Source organism: Polyodon spathula, chromosome 13 (assembly GCF_017654505.1).
Source record: "Polyodon spathula isolate WHYD16114869_AA chromosome 13, ASM1765450v1, whole genome shotgun sequence".
Lineage (NCBI taxonomy): Eukaryota > Metazoa > Chordata > Actinopteri > Acipenseriformes > Polyodontidae > Polyodon > Polyodon spathula.
Window position 1 is genome coordinate 22,978,394 of NC_054546.1, and position 19,541 is coordinate 22,997,934.

Genomic DNA, 19,541 nt, shown 5'->3' on the forward strand with positions numbered 1-19,541 from the left:
TTAGGTGGAGAAGCCTCAATCAGGGAAACATTGTTATTCGGTCCAAGCCATGTTTCAGTTAATGAGAGAATATCAATGTTGTAATCCTGAATAAAATCACTAATTAACAGAGCCTTATTAGGCAGTGGCCTGACATTAAATAAACCTAGGCGTAAATTGGTCCAATCAAGAGCATGTGATTGAGCAGGGGTAATAGGAATTTGACGAAGGTTACCGTAGCACACACCTCTGTGTTTACTGAGTGGGTAGCGGGAATGGCAGGATACTTTAGATTCCCTCCCCTTCCAAGTTCCTAGTTTAAATACCTTGCTATGTGATATTCGATGTTGTCAGCTAGCCTGCTTGCCCCTGACCTATTTAGGCGCAAATCCCAGCCCTTCTTGCCCACACCAACCAGCCAGCCAAGTATTTAAGGCCCTAATTGTACTGAATACTTCATCCCCACCACCAACAACAGGTAGTAGACCTGAGAGAATAATTCTGCATCCTAACATTTTCAGCTGTCTTGTTAATGATTTTAAAATCTCTGATTTTCTGTTCCTTACGTCATTTGTACCAGCATGTACAATGACCACAGACTCTTCAACTTTGCTTCAGTGCCATGTTTAATTCCACGGCTGTCCAAACCAACTGTATACAATCTAACAGTCTGGAAATGGTGATTTACTGAGTTCAGAAATTCACAGTAAATGGATTGGTCAAAACCTGTGCACTTACCCTGTGAGCATAGTCTCCGCACATACCCTAGAACAGAAACACAATGATTGTGGATTGTTAAAAAGTGAATACAAAGCTGATAAGCGGTCATTAACAACAAGTGGTTTAACCTGAATTTTACACACAATCAATGAACTAAAATAGAATAGATAAAAACACATCTAGTAACGGTCATTTAAAAGCAGGTAATCAAAGATTTGGAAAGGATCACTTTGAAATGGAATTCGGTACAGAATTTATTATGCAAATGCTGAGGTGTAACTCACCTTTTCACCTTTGAGGCCAGGTTCACCCTGTTTAAAACAACAGAGAGGTTGAAATCAAACAATTGAGAGTGTGAGTGAGTGGGATTGCAATACTGTTAAAATATACTCACATAATCTCCTTTAAGTCCCTTTGTACCCTTTTGAAACACAAAACAAAGTATTAGACCCTGCATGCATTTTATAGAAATGTCAATTGCATGGCACTGTGAATACCAAATTACACTCATTATGAGGCTCGGGCAGAATTAATGTTTAGAGTCACTGGTATAGCAGTGAGCTGTCAGAACAGTCACTGTCATTTTGAGCGCAAAGGTTCCAGTACAGGGTTCTACTGCAGTAGAAGATGCAAGCTAACTTGTCATAGTTATCTCCGGTAGGACAACATATTGCAGTGTTTAGATTGACTATTTATCACATATAATGTTACATTATTTTAAGTGACAAAACAATGAAAGGACAAAGACACCAGTAGACGTGACATAATTATATATCTGTACTGTATGGTATGGAATGCTACGCCACGCTATGGTGAGGTGTGCTATGCTATGCTATAGTATGGTATGGTATTGTACTACATTTTGCATTTGTTATACAGGGCAGTATTACACTGTTTTGTATTTTATCTACATGTACCATGGTTTTAATGTCATGCTAATGAAGCTATCCCCAGGTAAACATAGCTTCATTCTTTCAGAAAGCACATCAACTTAATCTTACCATGTCACCTTTCAGACCAGTCAGACCCTATAATCAAATGGAAAAAAGTAATTATAGTTCAAACTCTTACAGTATATCACTTTGTATGATAACATTGTATAAATATTATTATTGCAGTAAGTACACTTACCGGTTTTCCATCCATACCAATTGGGCCCTGAAATAATACAGATATTCTGTTCACATATAGCATTGCAATGGGTCAGCCAAAACATACAGTTTTTTTTTTTTTTTTTCATTAAAAAAGTATCTTTTAGCCACACGTCATTAAAGTTATATGGGCTTTGCACTCATGTGATCAAGATTGGTACATGTTGTGGTCTATTTTCTTGCCAGTTACATTGATTTACAATGGTTTCCAATGCTTACATCAACAGATCTGACAAGAACGGCATTTTGCGCAGGCTTCAGTGAACAACACACCAGCATTTCTTGCTGGCATCATTATCATGCATTGCAAGTGATGATCTCAGCAAAATATAAATAATAGGTTTGATGAAGCAGGGCATTAATCCATAACTGTACAAAACGCAGTGGTAGTACAGAAAGAAATATTAAAAAAAAAAACATGATAACAACAATAGTCTCTTCACAGACTGGCTACAAGGTGATTCATAAGGCCTTTACGTTTCCAATAGTAAACTCATAACAGCACCCACTGTGAGACTCGAAACCTTTATTTCTTCTTGGGGTACGTTAGACCAGAAAACATCCTGAAATCCCATCAATAGTATATGTAAAAGTCATGCAGGTTATAAAACAGTAGAATCAGCAAATCACAGTGTTTCTGCTGCCTATGCAGCCTTTACTGTAGCTTTGCAATTGAAAATCTTTCTGGTCACTTAATTCCACAGCTATCCCGGTCACTTCCCTCCTAATCCCCACATCTCCTGGCTCTCTTTATCTGCTTGTTGTACAGTACATGAAATCCCATCTGAAATGCCTCTAGAGCTGCTAGAACAGCTGCCAAAGACATTGACAGAGACAGGCTTGGCTTCTCTTAAAGACACAGCGCCTCTTTACACTTTGCAGGCACAGTAAATGTGCACAGTAATTAAGAAAAAGAGAACTTGACACATTACTCCCCTGCAGCATGTACTTCTTCCAAAAACCAGCCGCTATCCAATTCAGAAATGCGTTTATTTTGCTGTTATCAGTCTGGTAAATGCCAGTATTAGAATCTGTGTTGGTTTTGCCCACATCCTTTTTCAAACAGTCAAAGAATTCAGGGGATTTTCCCCAGAGGAGCTTCATTAGCCAAGATCTGACAGATCTGTGCAAAGCTGTGGTTTGCATGTCCTCATCAACATGAAGAAACAGCACAGTTATAGTTTGTGACACACAGGCACTTGGCCATCTTGTTTCAACATATCTGCTGCTTTACAATTCCATCAATCATTTCTCGAAGCTTGGCTTAGAGATGTACAGGAATGTTCAGAGTTAAACACACATACAGGAAGACGTATCTCCTGTATTCCACCACACTGCAGTTTATTATAGAGAATAATATAATCTGAGTATACTGTGAAGAGGTTGCAATGCACAACCTGCATAAATATACTGTACACACAGCTATAATTTCAGGACGTTTTGGACAAAATTCCTTCTTAGCTGAATATATAGATATTATATTTATTTAAAATAGCGTGTGTTATACTCTCAACTTTAGTAAAACGCTTTGCGTCAAGACCAGAAAATAAATATTCACCCAAAGTCAACTACAAGCCTTTGGTAAGGGATACGATGTCCCATACAGTAACTTTTAAAATCTCTATTAGTTTGATGAAGCACCCCCTCTTTAGATTGCTGGTTTATAAATGTTGCTGGATCAGTGTTTGCAGTGGTGCTGTGTTGGGTTATTTCTATTGATTAAACCTACTAATATGCAATTACTAAATGTAACGCATTAGAAAATCTAATAAAGTATCATTGTAGTATTGTATTGAAATAATCTAATATAATCTGCACTGTACTGCACAGCTTTTCACTACATCTTGTTACAGAAACTTCATGCAGTCATCCACTGGTGCCTATGTTGCATTGGTCATACAGGTACTGTTGTGCATTTACATTAGACAACAAGGAAGAGCCTAATTCAGAATCCATACCCTGAGACTCTTAAAAAGGTTAACACACTATTGCTGAACTCATTCGTTGCCCTAATTGAGTTCTGTACACATCATAAGGCATTAGTGATAAACACTGGAATCCATTTGGAGATGCAGGAGAGACAGGCATGGAAATCTCTCCCCACATTCAGCCCAGGAATTTGAAATGCTTGGGGCCTGACCAACATCCACCATGACTCACAGTGACCTAGAATGACCGCCTAAGCGTCCGAAACATTTCTGAATAAAATGCATCCGATTGCTATTTATATTTACTCTAATAAAATCCAAAAAGATGGCAAAACCTGAAATATTATGTTCGATTATTTCTATTATTTTAAAATCAAATGATATATTTCACATGAGTATATTGTAAAAAGCTCAGTATTGACACACTCCTCCTAGCCAGATCTTGGCTGAAGATCTATACTATAAGAGGGGTTCTGAACAAGCTCAGTATTGACACGCTCCTCCTAACCAGATCCTGGTTAAGCACATATACTGTAACTTTGTATCTATACTGTAAGAGGGGTTCTGAAAATGCTCAGTATTGACACACTCCTCCTAGCCAGATCCTTGTTAAGCACTATGTATCCATACTGTAAGAGGGGCTCTGAACAAGCTCAGTATTGAAACAGAAATCAAAGTGTTTCTTTGGTATGGAATCCAGTTCCTATGAACAGAAGTTCATGAAGGAAGTGTTGATTTCATGGGTCCTGTGCAACACGTGCCCAGCAAATAAAAGTGGAGAACTCATTTTATTCAGTTTATCATGGGGATTAGTTTGTGCACGGTTCAGTGACCACTGGGAAAGTGCCAAAGATATTCTTACAATTTATGCAGTACTATGTGAAGCACTGGTTTAATCAATCCATGACTGATAAAATGTCAATTTAAATTAAATGAGATTGTGTCGGACACGTTTCTCATGCCAGGAGACAATGAAATGTCAAAGATGGTATGACAGTCTGTGATAGAGAGAGAAAGGATCGATGCTGTAAATCTCCCTCCCGATTAGAAAGGGCGCTGTGTAAGGTGAAAGGTGAGCTGCCTCCTAGAGCTGCCACCTCGGTGGTAGGTGGAAACCGGAAGGTGACCATATTAGGAGGGGCGCGTAGCTGCAAGTACTCAGGACGATTCCATTGCAGTCAGCTGCGGGGCAGACCTCTATTAAGGAAACCATGGCAACACGGTGACTGCGGGGAGGAGTTTGCTGGGTACAAAGGGGAGCAGCTACGTCAAAACCTCCTCTTACGCTGATAATGAAAATAGATGACCGGAGCCTGTATTGCTTTGTTTTTGGGATTACGTGTGTTTTGTGTTGCAGAGGAGGAGCGAGCCGCGGACCGGTAAAATGCAGAGCACGTCCCTGCACTGCACTGCACAGCACAGCACAGCACAGCACAGCACCACGCTTCTCAGCACCAAGAGCACTGCGTGCTTGGAGAACGTGGGGATGGACAAAGTCCCGTTTTTGTTTACTTTTTATTTTCAACTAAGAAAAGCTGCTGCGTACCCCCCAGTACCATTGCTGGTAAAGGGGTGGACTTATTTGTGTTGTTGTTTTGTTATTATTTTTGTTATCATTAAAACAAGCACTGTTTTGGGAGAAAGATTGTGTGGATCTGCTTCATTCACTGCACCTGGCCACACAGTCCCACACCATTCTTTAATGAGGGATGGAAATGCAGTTCTTACAGTGATAAACATAAAAATCACCCTTCACTGAAACTCTAGGTACCGGTGACCCTGTCTTCTATGGTTCTGTGTAAGTGTAATTTAGGGCTCAGCTGTACTCTTGCCCATCCTAAGTGCTCATAAGAAAACACAAGGAGTCTATTCAATTGATATACAGAGCAGCAGGCCTAAGTACCAACACTGTTTAAACGAATAGCAAAGAACCCATTGCGTAACAAGCAAGGTTAAAGGTAATAATAATCCTGTAACAATCCAATTTTATACCGAGTACGAGCAGACCACAATTTAAGAAAATTAAAAAATGTAATCTTATTGGGGATTATTGGGGATTTTTTTTTTCTCTCTTATACATTTTAAATATGAATAGAAAAAATATGAGGAAATAAATCTCCTAAGTTAACTTACAAATGTAATATTTGTAATAGTGTAAAAAAAAAAAAAAAACTTAAATACAACATAATAAAAGAAAACACCAGACAGGAGAGACAGCGCTCCCCATCAAGACTGCCCCTCTGTGAAAGAAGCCACTGTGTTTGCTCATGGTCTGTAGCTGCAGACACAATCCCTGCCCTCTGACTCCAGCTAGCTTGCCCCCCATGCACTCCCTCCCCAGTGCTACTACGCTATTGCATATACCTTTTGTTTTTATTTTACCCCTCGGGCTGTGGTTCTCAAAGTTGTGCCCGCAAAGCCAGGCCATCGTGCCCGCTGCAGCTGTTCTTAAATCATGGGTCGTGAACACATTTCTGGCGGGTTGTAGCGTGGGAAAATAAAGAAAGCTTTAAACATGTTTTCCAACAAAAGCGTCACAGCAGTCTATTGACAGTGCTGCTCGCTTTTGCTGTGCTTGTACGTACTCGACATTTTTCTTTTTTTCAGAATGGCTTTTACAATACGATCAACCAATTGAATATCTGCATTTTCTCTGCGGTAGCCCAATCATAAGTTAGCTGGGTGGGACATAAACTGTGTCTGTTTCAGGTGCAGGTACCGAATGTAAGTTTAACCAATAGGAGAGTCAAACATCTGCCAAGTTTTACGTAGATGTCCAATCATAAGCAAGCAGAGGCTGTTCACTGTATTCTGCATTAAAATTGAAGGCCAGTGAGTAGCCAGTGGGAAAGAGACAGATCTGACAGCTGTTCAATCATTCATGAGCAGAGGGAGGGTGTTAATATGCCGGGTAAGCACTGAATTTTGCCGACTATTATTGAGAAAAATAATACATTTCAGTATTTAGAATAAAATGTTCTCTCTCTGTATTTTTTTATTTCACCATACAAGGGAAACACTGAAGTATATTTAGTTCGGAATCCACTTTCTGTGAACAATTGTACTGGAGATGAGCGATCATTAAAACAGAGTAGTGTTGACAGATTTGTCACATTGAAACCAAGCAAGACATTATCTGTGTAAACATGGTATGTAAAAAATATTTGCATTTCGCATTTTATGTAAATTATTTGAAGAATAAAAGCAGCACGCACAATTACTACCTGAGACTTGGCCTTGGCCTTATTAGAGTGAGCCAAGAATAACCCCACTAAAATATAATATATAATATATTATATATTATATATAATATATAATATATATATATATATATATATATAGATATATATATAGTCACACATAACACATTCTATTCAGTCGCACGGAGAAGTCATTGTGTAAGATAAGTCAGCGTGCCCGCAAACAGCCATGATTGATCAATTTATGCCCTTGCCAAAATTACTTTGAGGACCACTGCCCTAGGGGTTTAATTACCTTCAATTATCACCCCGCCCCTGGACCTGTTTTTTTTTCAAGTTCATTTAACCTTTGCTCCTAAGTATCTCACACCCTTTAGTCCTGGGATTAGCTTCGTAGTTGTCTTCTATAATAATTCACTTTTTGTAATGATAATCAGGTCAAATAGCAGCAGTCATCTTTTGTTATATTTTAATAAATTTTTACAAGGCTGAGTTGAACTGAAGTTTAAAAAGTGTACCCCTTTATGCCACTAGGTTTACTGCAGCTTACATCCATTCTGTATTTAAAAAGTTTACCTCTTTATGCCACTGCCTTTGTGGCAGCTTATATCCATTCTGTATTTAATCACAGGATACAGTACAGACTTGGAATCCCCACTGAAGTAATAACAGTCAATTTCACTGCCTCATAGTGCTAACATAGCTTGAAAAATACAACATACTGTGGAACAGTGGCAGTCACTCGTATATTCTAAAATGAGACCCCATATTAAATGTAATCACACAGCGTTGAATGCAAAACAGTTATTCAACGCTACAAAAAATATTGACCAAAAAAATATTCAAAAACATCCCTGGACAACAGCAGCAGCCCAGGAGCAAACATAGTGTAAATGCAAACATGTAAAGTGAGGCTGCATTTTAAGGTTAACATTACCAGTGGCAAAAACACTGTGCAGAGACAGGATTAGCACTGTATTGGAATATTACATTTGTTTCACTGATTGCGTTTCAGAAATGGGAACTCACCGGGAATCCAGGGAATCCTCTCGATCCTGGCTGGCCCTAGAATTGGAGAGAAAGGAGATTTAAAATGTGAGCTCTATCCAATGGACCTCAACACAGCCACTCTTTAAATAATGAGGAAAGCATGAAAAGCAAATAAATAAACAGTCAACTTGCATGGTAGTCTCTTTGTCTTATCTGTCTGGGAAAACATGAAAACAAATCAGGAAGGATCATATTTTAATGATTGAAAGAATGATGGTCTTTAGATCGGCCTCTTAAGTAGATCGCAGTACCACAGATTATTAGAACATTTGATTATTAAAACTATTCATCCATAATCAAAAACAGACCTCATTGGGACACTGTTAATTAATCAAAATCTGGTTTGGTTTTCTTATCTGCAAACCAAAATTTTATTAGCATGGAAAGGGTGTTCTTTTTTATTTTTGTGTGAAAACTCATTACTTGGTAATAGCAAACCACCAGGGAAGCAAATGCAACACTACACAGAGGAGCTGTGATTTCTAAGCAGAGTTCTGCTGTGATTTGATCATTTCTTATGGCATTTGTAAATTGCACCTCATAAACCCTCATGTTCACGCCTGTCTCTTTCACACCTCGCGCCAGCGATTTACCGCTCTGCTGGCAGAAATGTTTCAGCCACTTCTAAGGTCCAGCTTTGGATTTAACGGATTTACATATTGAAAAAAAAAAAAAGAAAACCTGATCTCAGCAATTCACATTGTTTATCCTCCTTGAAGAAAAAAATAACATTTTAATAACAGGCCCCATGTTTTGAAAACCTACATTTTCTATTGTAAAGGAAACTCTTTGGTTAAGAGTAACAGACAATCTCTGAGCAAACATTTTGACCTTAACAATGACCTTTAATGCCTTCAGTTATTTAACTATAATACCACCTTTTGATGATTCATGAATAAAACTATAATTGGCTATTGGGCTTTGCCTGTTAGACATTTTCTATAGGAGAAAGGGGAAATTTGAGTGACAATGTTAATTGTTTGCTTTTCCTTTGAGAAAATGTATTAAATGAGGTCTCCTATTAGTTCACAACTTGAGTTCCATTGCCAGTACTTTGCCGATGTGTAAAAAGAAAGACTAAGTTCAATCAAAGCCCCCTGTGAGAACCTGAACAGGTACCAGTGCAGCCCAGACTGAAGAAACAGCATCACTACATTTTTATTGTCCTTCATTTACAGTAGCTATTTCAATGAACTCATACATATGTGCATGAAGAAGTGAAGATATTATTATAAACCCTTGCTAACGTTGGCCATGCTATTTTTTTTAATAATTCTTAAAAAGCTTTCTCCAATCACATTCACCATGCACCATGGAAGACCAAAGACACTTATTATATCACCACAGACTAAGTTGGACAACTGTTTTACAATAAAAAATAAAAAAAGTACTGACGTTTATTTAATTTAGATTTTATATTGAGAGTTTTATTCAGAAAACTTTTTAATTAGTCAGTCAATTTTTTGTAATAAAATTAAGTTTGTAGTTTATGAAACCTCTTTTCAAGAGTTACAAGTTTTACAAAGCACTGAATGTTTATGAACACTCTTCAAAAAAACATTCCTTAAAAATGCATTTTGAAAAATTGTTGTGACCGGATCCCTGAGTGTTGAATGATGGACGCTTTAAGATGCTTGGAGGAGTGTTTTACTACACTTTTCTATTCTGTAACATTCCTGAATCTGCTTTATTCAGTATTGCTTTCTACAGCCATTATTATATGAGGGATGACCGGTTCAGTGAGACATTTTCATTCACTGTATATTCCAGCTTGGAAAATCACAAACACTGCAACCAGCTGTAGACATCCAGTCAGTCCAATTGAATGCACTTGGAGATATAACGTAGAAATCACATATCATGTGCGCTTCCAGTGCATTGCTTAAATGGAAGATGTGTGTTTTTATTGGGGTAGCACATCAGTAGGGTGTGTAAGGAAGGCGGTGCTAACTTCCAAACCTGTACATTGCATCTTTACATTCTTTCTGCTCTGACCCATGTCTTCTTGACAACGAATGCTGCAGAAGTGAAAGGAAAGCCCATAAAGACAGCATGATTGTGGGCGCACAGATTGTAACGCTGATAAACTAGCTGTGTGCCTGTTTTCATGTGCCAGTACTGGAAGTATAGATGGGGTATGTACTGCTGGCAGTCTGACGCAAAGGCATTTCAAACTGACTCCGCAGGATGGGGTGAGAAGAACGACACGACTCAGATATTCATCTGCTGATGTGTATAGGCTGGTGAAGGACTCTTAAAATAACACATAACCCCCACTCCCCTATTCTAATTACTACTGCACCTGAGTTAAGCTGACTCATCCTTACTTGAGCTTCTTTTTTTATTTGCTAACCTCCACAATACCCACCAGGATTACCATTCAGTTATACTGGAAAGAGCGAGGACATCAAGTTCAGACACTATCCCAACTTAATGAAATAAACAGTGCACTCCGGCTCCTATTTACAGTGGAGCAAGATGTTCTTTTATCACACAAGGACCACTTTATAAAGTGAAAGCAAGGATTTCCTCCAGTGTGTCTGAGACTCTCGTCTCCTGCCACCCCCAAGCCAACGGCATGATCATTTGGGTTGGCCTCTTCACCTCCACTCCGAGCTACCCTTGAAAGAACTTGTTTATCATTTATCACATTAAGCCCCCTCCACAATGTGCTCCTCATTAGTGATGGCTTATTACTGCGAGTAATTAGAAAAACAGATGTCAGGGCAGTTTCATTCTTCACAGGGTAATCGCAAAGGAAATTGCACACTTCAGGAGAGAAACACAATCCTTCGATCTTGCTGTTTGTGGTTCCCTTGCATTGAAAGAAGGTGTGTGTGGGGAGGGGGGTTCTGGTCCTTTCTGTATAAGATATTTCTTTTTAGTGTGTGAAAGGCTTTTCTGTTTTATTGCCAAGGGAATTATATATCCTGCAGCACTATTAGTTGCATGTAATGTGTATCTCCACAGTCAAACCCTTCAAAGGGGCTGAGCACAACCCTGTAACAGTTTGACTTTAGACACTGTCAATGCTGTTAACTTGTAAACATACACATTGCAGTCTTCTGAATTCTGTATTGTACTGCTTACACCTAAACCTTCTAATAGTATTCTTATATTGTGTTAAGTGAGATGCAAATCAGTTGTATGATTGATACATAAACGTGACTGATAATAATAACCAATAGTGATACTATAAGGAAGTGGTCCCCACTGGCTCCCAATGAGGTCATTTCAATGTGGTGATAGTAAGAGGGGACTGACATTACAGGAATGATAATATACAGGTTTACAGACCCAGAACAATTTTTTTTACCACGGTTTTCCCCCCAGTTTATTGTGCCCAATTATTATCTGGATCCTCGGCTCACCGCTCGCAACCCCCCTGCGGACTCGGGGAATGGAGGCTGGAGCACATGTCCTCCAAAACGTGCTACTGCCAATCTGTCATTTTGCGGTTCCACAGCGAGGCCACCAGAACTATAGTGCCGGAGGACAACATACATCTAGCGGCTCCACTGAAGAACCACAGGTGCCCAATCTGCCACAGGGGTCGCTGATGCGTGGTGAGCCGTGGATTCCCCTGCCAACCTAAGCTTTCCCTACTCGGGCAGTGCTTGGCCAATTGTGCGCTACCCCTTAGGAACTCCCGGTCACGGTCGGCTGTGACATAGCCTGGACTCGAACCTGCGATCCCCAGGCTATAAGGTACGTCCTGCACTCCACGTGGAGCGCCTTTACTGGATGCACCACTCGGGAGCCCTGACCCAGAACATTTAACCCAAACTCACCTCAGTTTATAACCTAAAGTGCTACTGTTTTATACACTTCCCTCCCATAAATGACTGTGCATATATGTTTGTTAGATCCCAAAAATAGTCAATTAAAAAATAAATACAATTTCAATTTTAAAAAATTGCCCTGTTGTCAATCATCCAATTACATTAAAGAGAAGCCACAAATATAATAAGGACTGCTCCATGACATGCAATTCACAAAAGGGCCACAAGGAACAGAGTTTAGAATCACTGTTTGATGTACCTCACAGAACCATTTCTACAAGCTGCTTACTCCAGTCTGGGATTTAACTTAAGAGTGTGTGAGAAACCTCGAGTTCAAATGATGTTTAGTGCTGGTTTTGTAAAATGAAATTGAATGCTTGTGTTGTCGTTTTTTTTGCATTAGAAAACAGAACCAAGCACAGGAGTTATAAATCAAAACAATGACTTACAGGAGGTCCGCGTGGCCCGATAATGGACATGCCTGGCTCCCCTGGTGCACCCTGTGGAGGAGAAGAGAAGGTGGTATTAAAAACAGAGTGGCACAAACAGAGTGGCACACACAGAGTGGCACACACACACAGACAGACCTGCACTCTGTCCTGCACTGCCCACCGGCACAGCGAGCCCCTCTCTGATGGGACAGCAGTGAGAGTGACACCGATGGGGGTGAAAGAGGGCAGGGTGATTGAGCTCTTTCCTCAGGTCAGATGGACCCTCTTTACATTAGTCATTATCAACCCATGAAAACAAGGCATCAATTAATTTAAACTGAGGAAACCACTGCAGTCTACATGATGCTTGAGGCTCCACACACAGGTATCAAAAAGACTATTTGATGTAAATTGTCCTAACAACAAAAATGCTGACATCTGTAAATTGAAAGAACTGTACACAGTTGCTATATTACCACTTTGCTCACAATTCACTTGACAAGAGTTATATACATGTTTACAATTTTTCAAATATTTTCAATATGGGTCAAATATTTTCAGAAATTAGGTTCACCCAATTGAGCAAACTGTAATGGATGTAAATACTTTTAAAATCATAAAATAGGAATGTTACAGAATTTAAAGAACACTGAAATACGATAGCGACTTGCATGTACAGTGATCCCCTTTTATAAGGCTGCCCTTTATAACAGCTACCATTTGCCCAATAATGCCATTCCACTAGCACTTGTGTTCTTGTTTTCAGAAGTAACACACAGTGCATAGCCTCTTACCTATGACTCTGTATATGGGACTACGGTTTTATAAAGGGTGAGCCCTGGAATAATAATAATTTGACAAACCAACATATGGCAGTGCTGAACACCCCATTTTTGTCAATGGGAAAGCGAGTGGCAATGCTGATTGGGTATGGTGGGATTCTATACAAATGAGAGGATGTTGAATTTTGTATTTTTTGGCGGGTTGTGGAATGTTTTGGGGGGAAAAGGAGGGGGCACATAGACAGTTCCACAGGTTTGATAAGAGGTGGAGGGTTGCAGCCAAGCAGGAGTACTTGTAATGTTTGTTGTTCAGTCACCAGTACGGACTAGCTTCAGCACATTCTGGGTGGCTCAGTTGTTTTAGGAGCAGCCTTAATAAAGCAAGAAGTTGCAGAAATGGAAATGAAGTTTCTAGTGAGTTTTATTCTCTGAACATACTACAATAACAACAATAATAATTTGATAGATTTAAAAGACAGATTCAGACTCATATGACTATTAATAAAAAAAACAAAAAAACTCAGCTGAGTTCTCTGCCTGGTTCACACAACGGTTATGCTGTTGAAATAAGTGTCATTTTCAGCTCAAATGTCATCTTCTCATAATGTCATTCAAGGGGTCAGACAACATATTTTGTCCCAGCCTTCCAGACAAATCTTTCCCTGAAATGCAACTGATTTATAAAGCATCATTTTCTGCTAACCGCAGTGAACACCATGATGTGGGCAGACTGCTCCCTTCACAAACCTAACAGACAGACATGGGGGTTTCTAGCACTTTTCCTAATTGGTTTCCCTGGAAACCCTATTTCTGCAACTCTGAACTGCTTGACAGCCATCAATATATCACACATGGCTGATTTTAATTTGAAAAAAATATCCTTTTGGAGGAAACAATTGATATCATATATATATTTCTATAACACCGTAATATGAAAATACAATTAAAAACAAAAATTCCCTAAATTCAGCCTTATAAAGTTACCCAGTGGTTGTAATCTTAATTATTTGACAGAAGGTTTGAAGACTCAAAGATAAGTTATGAGTGAGGGGGAGAGGAAGGAGAAGAAGAAAAAAGTAGCTGAGTGAAAAATGAGAGAGATTAGAATCACTGTTAATTTCATTTTGTATGTAAAGGGGATGCAAAGAACTTTCTCTTGGATTTAATTAAGTTGCTGTTACAGCAGCTTTTAAACCAATAACATTGTAAAATTTCCCAAAAAGGCAGCTTATTTATTAGCTGCTGTAAAGATAGCAAAACTGACCAAGTGCAATTGCAACTACAGGGTTGCCATTCCTAACCCCACGAGCTTCCCCACTGGGATTATTAGTTTCAGCCAACAGTGTGCTTATGAAATGCCACTGTTCTTCCCAGTTCTCACACAACCCTTTTCATACCTATTAAACATGAGAAGTACAGAAGACTCAATTATTGCCAATCACCAGATAAACACTTTTAGACAAAATGTAGATTTCTGTCCTTTTTTTATTACCTAAACAAAGTATGTGACCGCCACTTGAACAAATCTCCAATTCTACGACTTCCGCTCCCAAGTCCATTCACCTGACAGAAAGTCTTTATTATTCTTTCAGCCTTCCAGACACAGTGTTTAATAACGTTAGCGACACTAGCCATAACATTGAGCTTTGGAGAAATAAATACATCTTTGTTAAAGTTAACTGCAATTTTGCTACACAAAAACCCTGATTCTTCATCACAGCTTTTTGTTTGTTTTGTTAATTGGTTTGACTTTCAGTCTGTACAGCATTGACAGTTCAAGCTGACATCAAGCTGACATTTGATGACATTCTGGGATCAATAAGCTACTAACAATAAATGAGCAAGATGGGCAAAATGGCCTCATCTCATTTGTAAACTTTCTTATGTTCTTATGTCTGGCAAGTTATTCTGAAACCTGCTGTGACCACCTGCTTTCTAAACTATAGCTCCTTGCAAGTTACTTTCTCAAAATGATTCCTGTCATTGCTTGATAGCCCAAGTTTAACATAATACTTTTCTCTTTGATTACAAACTATCCTGATCAAACTTACATTAGTGAGTCATAAGCTTGTAAGGACCTCATGCAGTTCGAAAAGGGACATGGAGACTGACACATAAGAACATAAGAACATAAGAAAGTTTACAAACGAGAGGAGGCCATTCGGCCCATCTTGCTCGTTTGGTTGTTAGTAGCTTATTGATCCCAAAATCTCATCAAGCAGCTTCTTGAAGGATCCCAGGGTGTCAGCTTCAACAACATTACTGGGGAGTTGATTCCAGACCCTCACAATTCTCTGTGTAAAAAAGTGTCTCCTATTTTCTGTTCTGAATGCCCCTTTTTCAACATGACCTGATCTTATAATGGTGGCCTAAGCCACCTTGCTACCTTGTTTCACAGACTGATGAAACCATTGCTCTATCAAACATACAGACAGAAAAGCCCTCCCCATACACATGCATGATCACAGCACTGCATTAGTAAAAGTGTCACACAATTATGTTGGCATTTCATAAGCTTTAATTTAAAAGACATTTATACCACACAGAAAGTTTGCTTGAATTCCACCACCAAATCGCCAATACTACAACCCCTCACCCCCCCCAAATGAATTTCATTAACAACCCTAATTTCATCCAGAACCTTAAACACTGTTGACTAACAGTTCAACAAAGTATCCTAAGAGTTGATGAGAGCATATTGCAATACCATAGACAGTTGCACTGTAGAATCAGTACAATTAAATACTCAGTCATATATTCTGAATGCACAAACAAAATGGTCAAACAATGCCACTTATTATCCTACCACATAATCACAACTACTTGGAATATAGCCACACACCCTTAGTGACATCACTGGGGTGGAGAGGTTGTCTAAGGGGGAGGAGGAATGCAAACAGAAAGCATGTGAGTTTAAATATCTCTGGGTTTATTCTGATCACTTTGCCTGTCTGAAATGTCATGTCAATTCTTCTGCATATGTATATTTCTTAGGGGTGTGCCAATTCTCATATTTTCTGAGTAATTACCTTTAAGAAATTGGAAAATGTTAGGTATTAATTAAATGGAATAAAACGTGTTAATTACTCAACACTAAACAATGCGGTTGCTCCCTGGTTTGCACAATTATTGAGTATCAATCAATAACAAACAGTGTTATTTAATATATAACCTGTCGTGATCAAACTAACACAAACTAATTTATATTTAAGCAATTATTTATCTTACCTTTCTTTTATAAGTTTGCAATTAAATAATTTTTATTTCACTTTCCTTAGAAATGTGCAGTCTCTGCAGTTAGTTGTGGGATTGTACCCTGGGTAAAATGTTCTCTGATTAAACTCATAGAAAATGCATATCCAAGGTTCTATAGTGGCAGTTCATGTTAGGGTTAAGGAGAGGTCACATTTACGAGATGAGTAAGCTGCATTTGCTAGTTTTGCAGCATCTTTTCATTATCAGTTTATGGCCTCAGTGCCCAGGATAAGAGGAAAATCAGCTTCCAATTGGCTTCTAGAACAGTCAGTGCAGGAATTTGCTGCCATCGATTGGTACTCAATTGTAAAGGGGATGGAAAGTCAGCTTTTCTTGTTTTTAAATCAACACATTAATGAACGGTTTGATTTAATACCTGCCAATTTCTTAAAGGTAATTACTCAGAAAATGTGAGCACACCCCTATTATGTACATGTACATAAATATCTTACTTTATACATATATCTATATATCAGACTCACCTTCTCACCAGGCTGGCCCTTTATGCCCTGGGTCAGTCCCAGCAGACACAGTCACATGCAAAGGTTGAGGAGAGAGATACAAAGAGAGGATTGGGGTTAAAAAGGAGACACATACAGTAATGTAAAGACACTCAACGTGCACACACAGAAGCAGTGTCCTCTTTGAAATGGAGATTTCAAACTCTGCCACTCCACTCATTTTGGGAGCTGTGAGAGCAGGTTATGTTACAGTAAAGTAGTTTCAATATTACCTCTGTGGGATCCAACACAGGAAGTGTGCTGCGTTATTCTATTTTGATCGTGTTTCAATAATTGAAATTCTGTGGCCACTAAACTGGTCATTTTGTAAAATGTGTAAGTCAATGGACCATTTTCAAAGCGTTTCCTCCAGTCTTTCATTAACTCCTAGTATTTGAAAGGAGAAAAAAGTCATGTGAGTGTTACAAAAAGCAAACACCTTCTAAATGCTTAAGAGAACATTAATTATGTTACTTCATTTTTTGGTTCTAGTTTTGTAAAATGAAAAGGTGTTTTACCTCTTTCAATTAGACTGGAGAAAACGCTTTGAAAATATGGTCCGATATACTTTAAGTCTTTTCTAGTGAACACAATCTGGAAAACTATTTTTTCTCCATCTCGTCTTCATTGTCATTGTGTAAAATAGATATCCCAGCCAGCATTGCTGTAACAGGGTGAAGATCCTGCACATACAAACATGTACAAATAGTGTAAATAGATGCTTAAGCCACAGTTTCTTTGAAAGCATAGGTACCAGCACACATTCATTCAAACTCAATTCCTGACAGGTGTGTGTGCGTGTTCGCAACTTTCCATCAGAACCTGCATTGCAATAACTTGCTTTTACTTGTTTTGTGTCAGTAAAAATGGGTTACAAGCATGTGAGGTAACATTGTTGACTTTAGTTAAACAAAAGGGTAATACAATTGTTTGTAAAACCCCTAAGATGTGTTTAAACATATCTGTGTTATGGTTGTTATATCACCTAGACAAGTATTGCTTTTAGATTCAGTATGGATTGAGTTTGGATGGTTTTATTAGTTATTTTAAATGCCTATTGTTTGTAGATAAATATAAGTTCAAATGTTTTATTTTTCATTAATTTAAAATGTGATTTAAATGTGTATTGTATATTTTATGTTAAAGAGTAACAATACCACCCATAAGAATGTAAAATTAATGCTTTAATTAGTGTATTAAAAAAACTTAATTTGTTCCTCTTAGTCATGTGACTAGGTGGGCAGCTGAGGTATATAAGCGTGCAGTTCTTGCTGCAAAGGGTGGAGGAGTCACTTGCCCCAGCCACAGTGGTTTCCATTTCTTTGAAAGCTAGTTTGTTTTGCAGTACTACTGTACTTATGGGACTGCTTCCTCATTCAAATTTTTTGCCTATATCGGAAGAGTGTTTTCAGGTATACCAAGATGTCTGCTAAGTAAGAGGTCAGACAAAGTGACACAGGCGACACATGGCCTACTCGGCAGCGCCACACGTAGCCCAGGGGTCTGTTTAGTTTAGTTTTGTTTTTGTTAGTTCTCAGTACTGTACTGTGGTGTGTGGAATGTGGTCCAGAAACTCTCCAATGACTAATCTGCAGTTTACAAGTCTAAAAAAGGAATTGAAAATGATCAAAGCAGCTCTCAGCTGCATTATGTGCTCACACTGTAGACTCCCCCGCAACTGACTCTACTTTGCTGTCTGCTATCATCCACCAGTCGAGGCAGAGGCATTAACTGCAGTGAAGGTACACTTTAACTGCACCAGATCTATGTTATACAAATGTAAGTGGAAACCAGCATCTGAAATGCATGAGCACCAGCAAGATTAGCACTGCTCTCCCTTAGAGCTGCGTGTAACTGTAATGCAATGTGGTTATTGAGTGTTGGAGATGGGAGAGAAAGAGATAATTTAGCTAGGGAATCCTTGCCATTCCAACACACATGTAAATGTAAAATAATTCAAAAATCTATTGTGACAAAGTAAAAGGTGGTAACGTTTCATCCCAGCAAAAGACATAACAGACCCTTTCTATGAAAAATAGAATTATCGCACTTGAGTGCAATACATAGTTACTAAATATACCAGCAGTGCATACTTGTTTGGGACAATATACACATTTAAATACTGTATTGGCATTGTTGAGGGTGAGACCCAGTCTCGCCAGATCCTCCGTCATGATCGTTGTGTGGGCCACTGCTCCACCCTGCGACTAGGAGCAGATCAACCAGTCATAGAGGTAATTCAACATCCTGATCCCATACAGCCGCAAGGGGTTAGGATGACCCTGCCTGATTGGGGAAGCTCAGGCAGCCTACCAGGCTATGAGCGACCTGAATGCTGCCAGCTCCATCACAACAGAGACCCACCGGATACGGTTTAGGGAGTTCCGTAGATCCCCGGAGACACTCCCCAGGGTGGTTGCGGAGCGTTTGTGGGACCACATGGTACACTGGCTGACCCCAGAGAAAAAACACCCTGCAACTGGGGAAAATGGTGGTGGTGGAGCAATTCTGTCAAGCCTGGATACGGCGTCACAACCTTGACTCCCTGGAAGTCACCGTACCACTGGCAGAGGATTATGAGGACTCCCTGGTCTCTGCTCGGATTGGGATACTGTCGACTCTCACCCTTCAGAGCAGCCGACCCCTATCTCCCTCTCCTCTAACACCACCTGTATCATCAGTCACAGACCTTTGGGCCCCCTTGCCTCCTCTTCATGGAAACCAAGGTTGGCCCCCAGCTGGGGTAGAGGTGCTGCCCCTGCC

The 19,541-nt window shown here is 39.3% G+C and overlaps 1 protein-coding gene across 1 annotated transcript in view; it reads right to left on the reverse strand.

Annotated features, from left to right (window-relative positions):
* col13a1 (collagen, type XIII, alpha 1) overlaps positions 1-19,541 on the reverse strand; it is a 173,916-nt gene that overhangs the window by 61,180 nt on the left and 93,195 nt on the right. The window contains exons 5-11 of the mRNA XM_041267412.1: positions 12,260-12,310; positions 8,008-8,043; positions 1,831-1,857; positions 1,701-1,727; positions 1,094-1,120; positions 984-1,010; positions 718-744 (exon numbers count right to left, since the gene is read on the reverse strand). Of these exons, the coding sequence (XP_041123346.1) occupies positions 718-744; positions 984-1,010; positions 1,094-1,120; positions 1,701-1,727; positions 1,831-1,857; positions 8,008-8,043; positions 12,260-12,310 (222 nt within the window). The remainder of the gene's footprint in view (positions 1-717; positions 745-983; positions 1,011-1,093; positions 1,121-1,700; positions 1,728-1,830; positions 1,858-8,007; positions 8,044-12,259; positions 12,311-19,541) is intronic.